The 14,596-nt window shown below is 38.1% G+C and overlaps 1 protein-coding gene across 3 annotated transcripts in view; it reads right to left on the bottom strand.

Annotated features, from left to right (window-relative positions):
* The window catches only part of SGCD (sarcoglycan delta), a 576,749-nt gene that overhangs the window by 217,865 nt on the left and 344,288 nt on the right, over nt 1–14,596 (bottom strand). For all 3 annotated transcript variants that reach the window (XM_059174137.1, XM_059174136.1, XM_059174135.1), the window contains exon 3: nt 7,757–7,858. In XM_059174137.1, the coding sequence (XP_059030120.1) occupies nt 7,757–7,858 (102 nt within the window). The remainder of the gene's footprint in view (nt 1–7,756; nt 7,859–14,596) is intronic.

The raw sequence follows: 14,596 nt of genomic DNA, 5'->3' as shown, positions 1-14,596 counted from the left end.
TTTCACAGCAAGAGCTACTTAATACTTTATAAAGTAGGTCACTGAAGTTACCTCACAATAAGTTTCTGAAGTAGAGAATATCCTCTCAGTGACTCGATGAGGCATAATGAAGCTTGCTCTTGTTGCGTTATCCACTATTGTTCCAGTTTCCCTTATTTGAGTGCTTTTGAATCCCTTAGGAAATTAATATACCTTCCAGGAAGTTACTCCTCAGAAGAGGGAAATGGCCATGTATAACTCAACTTTACTGTACTGAAGAGTGTCATGAGAAAATAATTTACCATACAGAGTGTTGGTATGGAAGAACACTGCAATTCTGCATTTTAATTCTTTTACTAGGTAGAACTTGGGTATATCCTCCCACCTTTCTGAGCCTTTGGGGCCCTATCTGTTAAATGAGGTGATTGGTCTAACTGACTTCTAGAGGCTTTCACCTTCCAGCCTACATATGTCTTAGTAATTCAGGCTACTGGAATAAATCTTAATTCACATCATACTAAAATAAAAAGTGGAATTTAAAAAGCTCATTTTTCCATAAAACAAGAGACAACATAACCAAATGTAAACATGCACAGTGAGGATGACCAGCTCAGACTTTCAAGGAGAATACGGGAGCTTCTTAACTTTCATAACCTGGATACCCTCAAACCCAATTTTATATGGGGAATTCAGACTTTCATAGGAACCAGTCCTTATCCTGGTTTCTATACAGCACTGGAAGGTGTGTGTGTTTTCATTTTGAAATATTTTACGACAGTTGGCTTTTTCTTGATTGAAAATGTGTGGAAATGTCATTACTGGATCAAAGTATAAAAGCATTTTTAATGTACTTGGCATGTACTATAAAACTATTTTTTTCAGAAAGATTGGAAAAAGAAAAAAATTAAAAGAAAGACTGTGCCACTAATAAAACAGTTTAAGCAGAAGAATGAGAAAAAAGATGAATTGAACATCAGAAGAGTGTAACTCAGTGAAAGAAAAATTTAAAGCTAAAAGCTGTTGTATATGAAATGCGTTCCCTGGGAGGGCACTAAGTCTGTCATGAAAACAACACTGGAGAAAAAGAGGAAAGACCATCTGGTTTGGAGCAAGGTCAAACAACAGGTGAGATGGGGGCCTCACGATGATGATGCTGATGGTGACAGTTTCTGTCATTGTCCTGGCCATCGTCACTGTCATTGTCCCCATCAGAATGGGGCAAGAGCAGGAGTTACCATTTTGGGAACACTCACTTCCTGTCAAGTTCTATATTAAGCACTTTACAAACATGATCTTACTGACAACCACCATGATGTAGGTATTAATATCAGTGTTACAGGCAAGGAAACAAGGATTTGCCAAATTAAGAAACTGCTCAAGGGTCACTCATCAGTCTAATGGTAGCACTTGCTACCATCTGAGTTCAACAATACAGCTTGTGGCTTTAACCATGGTGCGGTACTGTCTCTTGGCACAGGCAACTTTTAAAAACCCCACTTAAATATAATATGATAATGATCACATAGGTTTAAGTGAATAAGGACATCTTAAAATACGTGGGTTTTTGTAGGATAAGGAAATTTAAAAGACATAAATCTCAAGTCTTATATAATAATTTCCTACTTGATTCTTTGAAAGTAACTTCTTTTTTTTTTAACCCCTTCTCCAATTTCTTTTTCTACTCCTCCTCTCCTAAACTTGTAAATTCCATATAAGCAATGGGCTAGGACCCCTAGACCCACCCCAAGTATAGTATGAAGTGAATAAAGAAAAAAATTCACTGTGTAGCTTTCCCGCACAGCATACCCAGAGTAGCTGCCCGAGAAATGCTAGTTGCCCTTTCCTTGTCACTTCACATAAGTCACATTAAAGTACCATCTAGTTGCAGCATCATGGAAAGTAAGATAAGCAGTCTCTTCAAAGCAGGGATTCACCATTTTTGTTCAAAATGATATCTAAGAGTAAAGGTCTCCTAAGTTTTCATTCATTCAACCTATCTACTAGTAGATCTTGCCAAAATTTTGTAGTTGTATTTGGCAATTAAAAAGATGCCTATCACACTGAAATGTAGATTTAGACACAGAGTTTTTTGGCAATAACTCCCCTAACTCTACAACATTCTGTGCTAAATGCATTCAATTAGTATTTTTAGAGACAGGCTGGTTTTTGGATGTCATGGTAGAATAGCTAATTTAGTGCATGTCCTTTTCAATCTGTTTTCTGAGCTGCACAATACTTACAGAAACTATGCATCCATGTGGGTAAAGTCAGCACGTCCTGGGACTTTTGTTCAATTCCCTAACGGAAGTTTTTGTAGTCATGAACCCTTTCTCATTAATTTATCTTCTAGAGTGATTGCTATCACACTAATCAATTTGTCGTGACTTTACAGGACTGCAACCTTCAATAATGAAATCTGATACAGTATGAAACATTGTGTGGATTGCTTAACCAATCCCAATTCCTCACAGATCAATGAAACACAAAAACAGAATGAAGTATTACTTCATTAGTTATCCTCGTTCAGAGGGGCTGAGTAATCTTGTTCAACTGGGCACTAATCTCTTTTTGATGGCAATAAGAAATAAAGGCAGCTGTGATCTACAGGGAAATGACACTGCAAATACTTCTTCTGAGAAGAGCCTCCCAGAGGTGGTCTAGAAGCAATGGTCAGATGTATCAGAAAAAAAACCAACGAGCCGCAACTGCCAGGAGGGAGAGGAGAAAATGCTACATGTGAGGGTCAAACAAGCACCCTGTGAGGTTATGAATCCATCAATAAGGCAAATTCTATTGGTTGCCTGCCCAACAATCCTTCCTCACCTTCTTTGCTGCCAGAACCCCAATTCTGTTCAGTTAGCAATTACCCTGTGCTTTGAGGGAAGGGGAGCCCTATAGACTAAGTTACCAGGTTGTGATCTCATTCATCTGCCTTTTCAATCCAGCATATCTGTTTTAGCTTTTTGTGAAAATCCAAAGAAACTAATTCTACCTTGGCTGTTAAGCCTACCGTGCTCTTCTCTAGTCCCTTCTCAGTGTTCTAATATCATCTAAAAGGGAAATATTCAAGGTCTGTGCCCTGAGCCATTTCTGCTCTACCCAGGAAAGCCAAGATAACTCAATTACAGGCAAAATTCTTCTTGAAGTTGGATATTAAATAAATGGTTAAGAGATCTTGATAAAACCATGTAGACATGCATTCTTAAAATTATTCAGATATGAAAATTATATGAGTCCATTTATGAAAAGTTCTAAGAAATGCAAAGTAATGGGCAGGACGGAAAGCATATGACACACTGGTTGTGGACAGGGTGGAGGGCTTAAAAAGGGGTATGGGAGAAAGTCTTCAGGGTAATCTGTTCACTACCTCAATTGTGGTGATGGTTTCATGTGTAAATATCTATGCAAAAACATACCATAGTACACACTTTAAATAGATATAATTTATTCCATGTTAATTCTGCCTCACAAAGGCTCTTAAACTGTTAAATATTATTTAGATACAGAAAATTGACTGTTAATGTATTATTTGGAGGAAAAAAAAAGGTATGCAAGAAGAAGAGTATGCAAAGTATGGTTCTATTTTAAAAATATCCTTGTGAGAAATGCCTAAAAAAATACACTGACCTGTTAACCGTGCTTGACCCTACAAGATAGATTTAAGTGATACTTTATTTTTATAATTTATTTTTCAATTTCACAGGTATCTACTGAGCACATAGTGTGTGCTAGATACAGCAGCGGGGGTTCAGGAATATACTAGGGAAAATATACTAGGAAAATATACTAGGGAATATACTAGCACAATCTCCCGCTCTGCCAATTTGTATTTCTGAGCAAATATGAATGTCAAATGATGACAGTTACAAAGGGGGAAAAAAACACAACAGGGTGATGTTTTATTTATGGCTGTTGTGCTTAACAAGGAAGGTCTTTCTAGAATGGCAACATTTAAACTGAGAACAGGATGAACACAAGGCACCCTCCATGAAAAACATCTAGGAGAGAACTGTATAGCCCTTAGCAAGGAGGTAGGAGTTCATTCCAGGTGCAGTGGGAAGCTAACAGAATCCTTGGTAAAGGGTGGAGAGATGTGACATTTTAAAAAGCCCACTTGGGCTACGATTTGGATTTTGAGGCTATGAGAGAAAGGTGGTGGAGAAGGAGGAGGTACTCACAGTGGTGCAGGTGGGGCAGGATGCTGGCTGGAGCCCGCAGGCGGCATGTGTTGGGGGAGAGGGGACAAGGGGACAGATATGGGCACTGTTTCGGTGAGAGCCCATGGAACATAGGGGTGGATTTTACTGTATATGCATTTTTGTATGCTTTTTTTTTTTTTTCCCCCTTCAGAGAGAACATACTTATTTTGTTGTCAGAAACATTTAAGCTAAAAGAGCTTTATTTATTATTTATTTTTTGGAAGGAAAATACTTTCTTAAGAACAATGAAAAACAGTGAATTCTGACACTTTATTTTCCTTAAATGGTGATATGAAAGCACTGAGCCTAACTCACTGATTTTTCAAGATTAAAATAATCTTTTCTTAAAATTTATTGAGAGAGAGAGAGAGAGAAAGAGAGAGAGAGAGTATGCGAGCCCATGAGCTGGGGGGAGAGGCAGAGGGAGAAGCCGAATGTCCACCTGAGCAGCGAGCACGATGAAGGGTTTGATCCCAGGACTCTGAGATCATGACCTGAGATGAAGGCAGAGCTTAACCAACTGAGCCACTCAGGTACCCTCCTCTATTCCTTTTTTAAAATTAAAAAAAAATTTATGGAGCACCCAGGGGGCTTAGTGTCTACCTTCGGCTCAGGTCAGAATCCTAGGGTCCTGAGATGGAACCCTGCATTGGGTTCCCTGCTTGGCGGGAAGCCTGTTTCTCCCTCTCCCCCTTGCTTGTGTTCCTCTCTTGCTGTCTTTCTCTCTGTCAAATAAATAAATAAAATCTTAAAAAATCTTAAAAAAAGATTTTTTAAGTTTTATTTATTTATTTGACAGACAGAGATCACAAGTAGGCAGAGAGGCAGGCAGAGAGAGAGAGAGGAGGAAGCCGACTCCCTGCTGAGCAGAGAGCCCGTTGCGGGACTTGATCCCAGGACCCTGGGATCATGACCTGAGCCGAAGGCAGAGGCTTTAACCCACTGAGCTACCCAAGCGCCCCTAATTTCAATATCAAAGAAACTTCTCTCAGGGTATTTTATGCAACATATCAACTATTTTAGCCATGACTTCAAAATCTTCTCCCTTGTACCACATGCATTTTAGCCAGATCATCTATATATTTATAGAAATATCGCTAATATGGTTTAGAAGCTTGGCGAACTATAATCTACAGCCTATTTGTCTGGTGGCCCTCAATATAATTTTTTTTTTTTTTTTTTACATTTTTAAGGAGTTGTCGAAAAGGAAAAAAAAAAGTCTAAAATACTTGCTTATTTGGGCCTTTACAAAATAAGGGGGGCTGACATTAGTAGAAATTATCGGTCCAAACTTGTAAGTTAAATAAGTTTGATTCAGAATAGGAAGATGTAGTGTTCTCACACACACACACACACACACAGGAATATTATGCAGCCATAAGAAGAATGAGATCGTGCCATTTGCGACAACATGGATGGACCTAGAGGATTTTATGCTAAGTGAACTAAGCTAGATGAGAAAGACAAACACCATATGATTTCAGTCACATGTGGAATGTGAAAAAAACAAGTGAATAAACTATCAGAAAGCTGAATTGGATCTATAGATGCAGAGAACAAACTGTTTGCCAGAGGGGAGACGAGTTAGGGATGGGGAAATGAGTGAAGGGGAGAGGGTGGCACAGGCTTCTAGTTCTGCAATGAATAAATCCCAGGAATAAAAGGCACAGCATAAGTAACATGGCCAATGATATTATGATAATATTGAACCTTGACTAATAGTAACTACGTTGACTAATAGTAGCTACACTTGTCATGAGAATAGCATAATATATCAACTTGTTTAATCACTATGCTATACACCTGAAACTGATATAACATTGTATCAACAATACTAAAAAAAAAAAAAAAAAAAAAAAAAAAGTTTAACACTGATAAGATCAATCTGAAGTACAACTAATAACTCAGAAGATAATTTAACTAGCCAGCTTGCCAGGCTGGGAGAAATATAACTTGCAGTAATTTTTATAGTGATCTTGGGGGCACCTGGGGGGCCCAGTTGGTTAAGTGTCTGTCTTTGGCTCAGGTCATGATCCCAGGGTTCTGGGATTGAGCCCTGCATCAGGCTTCCTGCTCAGCCTGCTTCTCCCTTTCCCACTTCCTGCTTGTGTTCCCTCTCTTGCTGTCCCTCTCTCTCTCTCTCTCTCTCTCTGTCAAATAAATAAATAAAGTGTTAAAAAAAAAGGTGATTTCTTAAATGCTTGAAATTAACTGTCTCCATTCTATTTAACATAGAATCATCACCTGACTCTCCTTATAGCTTTATCTCATGATTCCTTCCAGAATATGATTTCTTCAAGGTGATGGATATATTTATAGTAAGTACCCTTGGTACTTCAGTGCCTAACCCAGTGGGTGGTGAGTTCCAGTTAAATTTTATAATCACCAATAGGGTGGCTGAACTGATTTGCTCTCTGAAAATTTTAACATCATGGCTCCCTCCCTTTTACTAGGCACACAAGGAAGTAAACGACTGGCAATTCAGTAGTTTCACCCAGGTTAATAGCATTCAGTAGTTGAGATAACATTCAGATAAAATTATCCACTATACCAAGTTGCTGAATTTCATTAATTATGCTCATCAAGGCACACTTATGCAAATAAGGTTTTAGGGACCTTTTATATTACTTTTTGCTTGCACGGGGACCTGAACCAACCCCAGAAGAGCTAATGTATTCAGAATCCTTTTGAACCAGCAAATCTCACCACTCCACCAACAAACAAAAGACCAAACGAAGTCAAAGAAACAATTGGGAAAAAAAAAAAAAACACTCAAAAACAAAAATTACTTTTGATAATATTGGTTAATAAAAGCAAAATATCTAGAAATCTTTTCTCTCATGACAAAAACAAAGAATGAGCATGAAAGGTTACGTAGTGGACTCTAGTTAACAGAAAAGCTTCAGAACTGGACTTTCTGCCCTGAAGATCTTACTCTACTACTTCCTAAGTATGTGGCTCTGAACACAGCTCTTCTCTAAGGCTCAATTCTGTAATCTGTAAAACAGAGGTGACAATAATTGCCAACCCTGTGGACTGGTGTACGAATTAAATTAGGTAACGATAATGCACACAAAACAACAAAGTGCATGGAACATAGCATGCATGCTAGACTGTTATGTTAGAGCGCAGTTGTTGACATATTGAGTGATTCTAACCAACCTTGGCTACACTGTCCAAAGTCTTAATGAAAAGCAAAATTCTAGTTCTATGTTTCTAAAGGCAGTATTTAAAGCACTTGACAATTAAAAAAAGATAGCAATACTTTTCTTGGATTTGTATAGTACCTAAAGCACTTCCACATTTCCTTTCTCGGGGTATTTGCAGCATAACCTACGATAGTTCATTAACAGAGGTTATCACCCACCTTTGGCAGGAATAAAGGCTCAGAGAGGTCATCACAGTTGTGTACAGTACCACAGCAGGGATTATGCTCAAGAATTGTGATTTGATGAAATCCTACTACCTACATTACCATTCCCTCCCATGATGCTCTATACGCAGCTGATGGCTGATAAATTCCCCCAGATTTAGATGCCAGAGAAACCACCATTCCTTTTTCTCATGGAAGTACTTACTGGTCGGGACTGGATTTCTTTGGCGTAGAGAGGTTGCAAGAATTCGGAGTCTCCTTCTAGTTTTAGACCTTTGTCTGTGATTCTCAAATTCCCCATTCCATCCTGAAATAGAAGCACAAAGATAACGGAGAAAATGCAATTAGCCAATATTTAAAAAAACCTCAGGCTTTCAAAAATTGAAACAAAGTTACTGCCTTTTTTTTTTTTTTTTGAGAGATGGAATAAGAGGGGGTCCAATAAAATACTAGGAGGTATTGTTCAAAGCAATTATGCATATCACCCTCTTCGCTCACTTATTCTGAGAAAATTCTATTCCAAGCAATCTGTAATGCCCCCTAGTCAAAGCCCTTTTGCTAGGTATTGCAGACAGAACGGAGGCAGGAGATAAGTGTGAAACGATAAAGAGAAAATTCCCCCAGTTAAAGTCCATGGTCCAGTTTCCAAAACTTTGTGCAAAAATTGCGAACTGCAGTCTGTTGGTTGAATCTAGTTTTTGGACACATTGTGTTTTGCTCACAAAATATTAAAGAGGTCAAATTAGTTGCTGACATTTTTACAGATATTCTATTACAGAAATAGTAAAATACATACAAAAATCGAAAGGATCAATAGCAAACACCTATGTATTATCATTCACCTTCAACAATGATCCATTTATGGCTACTGTTATCTGGTATACCCACCATACCTACCTCATTTGGTTAAATATAACCCTAATACCATCACTTCTACCACAAAAAAATACTAAAATAATATCATCTAATACCCTAATATCATCTAATATCTAATATCATCTAATACCCTAATGCATCCAATATAATCTAAAAATAATAAAATAACAGCATCAGTGTTCAGATTTCATTTTTATTTTCTCTCGTTAGACTTGTTTCCTTGAATCAAGTTCCCTACTAGAATTGGTTGATACATGAAATAGTAGGTCATCTCCTAAAAATCTCCTCAGTTTGGTTCTTCCCACAGATCCACATATGTACATAACCCTTATTTGATGAACAGAACATGTCATTTTTCTAATAGCCTTTCCCAGCATTTACATGTGGCTGAACATTCCCATAATTTCTTAAAGTGTGTTCTTCTGTCCCCTATATTTTTTGTAAGTTGGTAGTTAGATCAAGAGGCTTGATGAGATTTAAGCTCTGTTTCCTAAGAAGAACACATTCCAGGAAATGGAATATATTACTATTCTCTTGCAACAATCACAAATAACCACAAACTTAACACAGCACAAATGTATTATGTCACGATTCTATATAAATCTGACCCAGGACACAAAGCATGAAAATCAAGGTACCATCTGGTCTCCTGCATGCCTTTCTGGAGGTTCAAAGGAAGAACTCATTTCTTGACTTTTTCTAGCTTCTTGAGGTTGCTCATGTTCCTGGGCCTGTGGCCTCTTTCATCTTAAAGTCCATAATGTCTGGCTGAATCTACCTTATGTCCAATCCCTCTGACAATGAGTCTTCCCCCCCCCTTTCCCACTTTTAAAGACCCTGGTAATTCCATCAAGAATACCTGAATAATCAAGAACACGCTCTCCATTTTAAAACAATTGATTAACAACCATAATACTATCAATAATGTTAATTCTCCTTTGCCATGAAATGTAATATTTTCAGGGTTTCTGAGATGAGGACATTGATACCTTCGAAGTGGATAGCATTTTTCTGTCTACTACATACTCTATCAAGAGGCATCAAATGTCTTCTGTTGTGATGTCATCACCCATGGGTGATCTTTGCCTAGAGGATATATTATTTCACTAGGGATTTCAAATTGGTGAAAAGAATAATTATATCATTTCTTAATTTATTAGTTGGGATAGTCTACAAAGAGAAATCATATTTCATCAACAATTCACCCTAAATTATAGTTTATAAAAACCTGAAAAGGTGCGTGATTTGTCCTTCTTGATTTGGGCTCTCAAAATATTGGTTACCTAGTAGCTTCCAAAGATAACTGATTAGGTTTCTTTTTTTCATTTGTTTTTTATGTATCATTACAGACATTTTTTATTTGTTTCATTCCAGTGCAATTTTTATTGCTACTTAAGTTCTAACCTTTCTACCCTTGCTCAGTAGGAACCTCTTCAAGTTAGCCCTTTAGTTAGCTAGTCTTTTAATATGATCCAGCCATCTCTGATGGCCCTTTCGCTTCTGGTATGACAACATGACCCAGGGTTATTCCACACATGTCTTGTCCCAGACCTGGAATCAGTCATTTCTAGTAAAAATACTTGGTTCATTTTTGTGGCAACTAGTGTTTAGAAACCACAGAAACTTTAGAAAGTTTGGGTGCTCATTTCTACTGGGTTGATACTTGTTTCTATGGACTGAGCTAGAAAATAAATTCTGTATTTTTAAAATAGAATACACCATGAATTCCCATTAGACTTTTTAAAAGAGATTTTATTTCTTTGAGAGATAGAAAGAGAACAAGAAAGCACAGAGGGAGGGTGAGACTCATCATGGAGCAGAGAGCCCAATGCAGGGTTCAATCCCGGTACTGGGAGATTATGACCCAAATCGAAGATTGGTAAGCAGTAGATGCTTAACTGACTAAACCATCAGGTGCCCTATACCATTAAACTTCAATTCAAAGTCAAGACAGGACTCTCTTCATTTAATCTCATGGATCTTACAACTTTACTACCTTTCTTGCATACTAAAAATCTGTGTTCTCAACACCAAAATGATTATTCATTTGATTTAACCTGAAATACATAGGGCCACTACTATTCTAAAATTATGATTAAGAAAAACAATTTAAAATTTGAAAAAGTTTTAGAGTACATCCTTCTAGATAGGTACAGGCAAATGACTGGATCTCAAAGCCACTTGAACTAATTCGATTCTGTATGGTTATACCACCAACCTGCTGTCGAGTCAAGAATACTTGTTTCATTCCTCTCCATATCTTATCATGACAGCTTTTTGAATGTTTAATTTTGTGTTACAGTTTTGTGAACTATTTAGAAAGCCCCAAAGTCAAATCTACAAAACAAGATACATTCAAAGAGATCTAGATTCTCTCCCTGTCCCTCCACCACGTTTCCTCTTTTCCACTTAAGTGTGGATACATATCTGATTCAGTCAAGGTTTTCCAGGGAAATAGAACAGGATATGCATGTGTGTGTGCATGCATGTGTGTATGTACACACACACACATTTTACCAATTTATTCCTACATTTTCCCCAATGCATTGTCAGGTGGAAAAAAAAAAAAAAACATGCACACAAAGACAAAATTCCTTAAAAGCTCATTGACCACTGGATGGAGAAATAGTTGCAAAGCTGTTTTTCAATGTGTCCCTGTCCACACAGGCATGGTTCTGGTATGCAATTTTATGCACCACACACAACCTTTTTTGGTGTGCTCTTGAAGAGATGGGTTTGAGGTATGGGCTCTGGGGTGAATCCCAAGAAGGAAAATGTTTCTATAATTATTTAAATGTTAAAATACCCTAAAGAGTTAACTTTAACGTGCTTTACATGTCTCTTTATTTTCCATACAATAACTTTATCCATCATATTATGCACCTGAAACTAATATAACACTACATGTTCACTAACGTATTAAAATAAAAACTGTAAAAAAGATAAATAAAAATCTCTCATCAAAAAAATGAAAATTGAGAGATTTAAATGAAAACTCCAGGTTTTCAATTTCTTGTGAAATGGGAAGCCCTGGAAAATCAGAACCTGCCTTCTCCCATGGCCACCACTGGCTGGAGGCAAACAGCTGCTCCCCTCAGCGACTCTATGAACCATATGCTCTCCTCTTCGCCAGTTCCCGCCCGGCTTATTTCAGGAAGGTACATTTTCCCAGACTCCTGAAGTATCTCACCGGTGTCTCCCATTTCTCTGCTCTGGCACAGCCATCAATGCATGCAGGACAGACACCACTCTGGGGGGGTCCTGAATGACCAAGTGGGAACTGGGCACTTCCCCCCTCCCTCCTGCATCACACCACTTCAGCCTGTGCAGGAGAACTGATTTTTCAGGTCAATATTATCCTTTCAGAGAGAGCATGCCATCTTTATATTTCTATTTTGGGTCCTTATGGGGATGGCACTGCCAAAAGGGCCCCAGACTGGGCATTAAGACCCAACGTGAGAGGCATCGGGCTGGAGGGTATGTTCATGTAACACCAGCAGCAAGCAGATTCCACAGCAAAAGGAAAAAGTAAAAACAAATATCTACCCAACCTTCCTCCACTGCCCCCGTCCCACAAAGGATATGTCAATTATCTTGTTTTGGTTTATTCTAGATGGTTTTTATAAGCTGGAGAAGCAGAACTTTTCATAGAAACACATCTATAAACTCATGGATCTGGTTGATTTGTGCAATATGTGTTTATAAAACAAATAAGAACTGCTAAACATTCTTACATAGAAGATAATATCTGGAGTAATTAGCAAGCCTATTTCAAATAAAATAGATTTCCCTCTCCTCTTACAGTATACAAATCCACTACCCTTACCATTTACTGATGGCTTACTAGGTGCTCATTCCTAGACTCTGCACTTTTCATGCTTCATTTCATCTTCTTAATTGTTACTGAAAACTAACATGCTACTTCTTGAATGTAATCATTACAAAATAATCCTATAAATGTGAAATTGTTTGGATAGAGAGTTGTTCATCACTATGCCAGTTATGAGAAAAAAAAATTAAAACTTAAGAACTACCTAAAAGTTGCATGTTAAAATAATGGAATATGATAGAATAGAACATGATGTAGGTCCTGTAGAGGAATAGTTATGAACATGGGCAAATGTGCACAATTGATTATAAATGAAATCATCAATAAAGATATATGTATGTATATTTTATGCCATTTAAAAAAGATGTCATTTATTTACTTATTTATTGAGCACGAGTGAGGGGAGGGGCAGAGGGAAAGGGAGACAGAGAATCTCAAGCAGACTCTACACTGAGTATGGAACTAGACATGGGATTGAGCACAATCCCAAGAGCATGAGCCCAGCCCAAATCAAGAGTCAGATGCTCAATGGACTGAGCCACCCAAGCATCTGCTTTTTATGCCATTTTTATATAGCTACATATAAATATTCACACACATGCATACATATAATCATATCTGCACATAAGAAAAATTCTGAAACAAATTTCATGGCAGAAAATTCTAGAAAGAAATACACTTAAATCTTAATATTGAAAATCTTTGCATGCCTAAAATGAGTGCTTTTTATTTTCTTCATTTTGCTAGTCTGTACTTTATCATTTTCTGTAAATAGCAACTGTAATTTAAAAGCTTGTTCTAAAGTATTAAGTTCTCACCAATTTATTTAAAAAAAAGCAACACTTGTCAAGAATCTATGTCATATACTAAATGCTTATACACATATTGTCTTATGCTATCTACTCAATGATCCTATGAGATAGTCTTCATGTTCCCTACTTCCCAACTGAGAAAATTTATTGGTAAGTAATTTGCTTACAATTGCATAGCTAATTGACAACAGGATCAGGAATCTGAACTCAAGTCTTTCCAATTCAGACTATAAGCTCTTACTCATTATTTTAACCAAATGTAGTGTATATAAAAGTCATCTCTGTAAGGGCTGGGCTTCGTAGAGCTACTCTGACTTTACTTGCTTGGGGAGGGCACTTAGCAATGGTAGAGAGCATAGGAGAAGAAGGCCCTCTGTTCTTATGGTCGAAAATCTCTACTCCAACTTACTGGGCCAGAGGTGACTTATTACAACCCAGCTGCTTCCCATGCCACGGAACATAAGCAAAATGAATCCTCTGCTATTTATGGGAAGAGTACTGCGTATGTAGTCACGTGCTGCAAGCCATGGGGAGTCAGTAAAGAAGGCCCTCCCTGTCCTATCCTCTGAGATGGTTTAGAACACAGGTGACACACAGAGAACAGTGAAGGAGAAACCAGAAGGATGGATGTTTGAGAAACACTCCTGTAATCCAACAGGCAATGGATACCTGTACTTAAGTACTTCTTTTGGTAGGAAACGCATCATGAACTTGCCAAATCTCTACCATTTCACTCAGTTACAGGTTCTTCCAATGCTTGAGAACCATCACCTCATTCTCCCCATCTCCTCTCCCACTCCCTAGGTCTATGCAGCGGTCTTGTTGGGAAAGGTCTATCCAAAAGTGTGAGTTTATGTTAGTGGCCTGTGTTTCCTAAATACAATACAAAGCAGACTAGAGTGGCCAGCTATATATGTTCCCACATTAGTCTCCTTTCTGGCTCTGGAACAATCAGACTGGAAGAGATACACATCAAAACAACTTGAGAATCACCTTGTCTAAAACCATTTCACCTTTAACTGCAGACATAAGAAGCTATCAGTATTATTAAGATAGGAGTTTTAGGTCAGGTTTAAAGCAAAATTTCCCACCCAATAAGATGCAAAAGAGACATTTAGAAGATTCACAGTCATTCCCAAAGTAATTAGGAGGAAAGAGACCTCCGCCCTCCCCCACTTCCCTGTTCAAATGGTAAAACTTCAGTATTCTTAAAGGCAAGCATAAAAATTCTAGCAGCCAGAAAGCTGGCCTGCAGGGAGCCAGGTCTGTCCAACCAGTGGTCCTCAAGTCTATAAAGTACACTCAGAATGAAGGCAGGAGGTCAGGATCCCACTGTCCTCCTAGTGAGGTCACGGCCTCAAAGTCCTCCACACTGCTGTATGCTAGGGCTGACCCACTAGCCTGGCTCATGGGAGTTTTCACAAATATATGAGGGGATCTCAGTATTTTCCCAGTCCAATTTAGAGGGGACTCCCTGGAAGGTCTTTTGAGGGAAATAGGGTCTAGGGGTTGGGATACAGTACAGGAG

This window comes from Mustela lutreola, chromosome 5, assembly GCF_030435805.1.
Source record: "Mustela lutreola isolate mMusLut2 chromosome 5, mMusLut2.pri, whole genome shotgun sequence".
In the NCBI taxonomy this organism is placed as follows: Eukaryota; Metazoa; Chordata; class Mammalia; order Carnivora; family Mustelidae; genus Mustela; species Mustela lutreola.
Note: the sequence above shows the minus strand (reverse complement) of the source record. Positions and strands in the feature narration are given on the sequence as shown.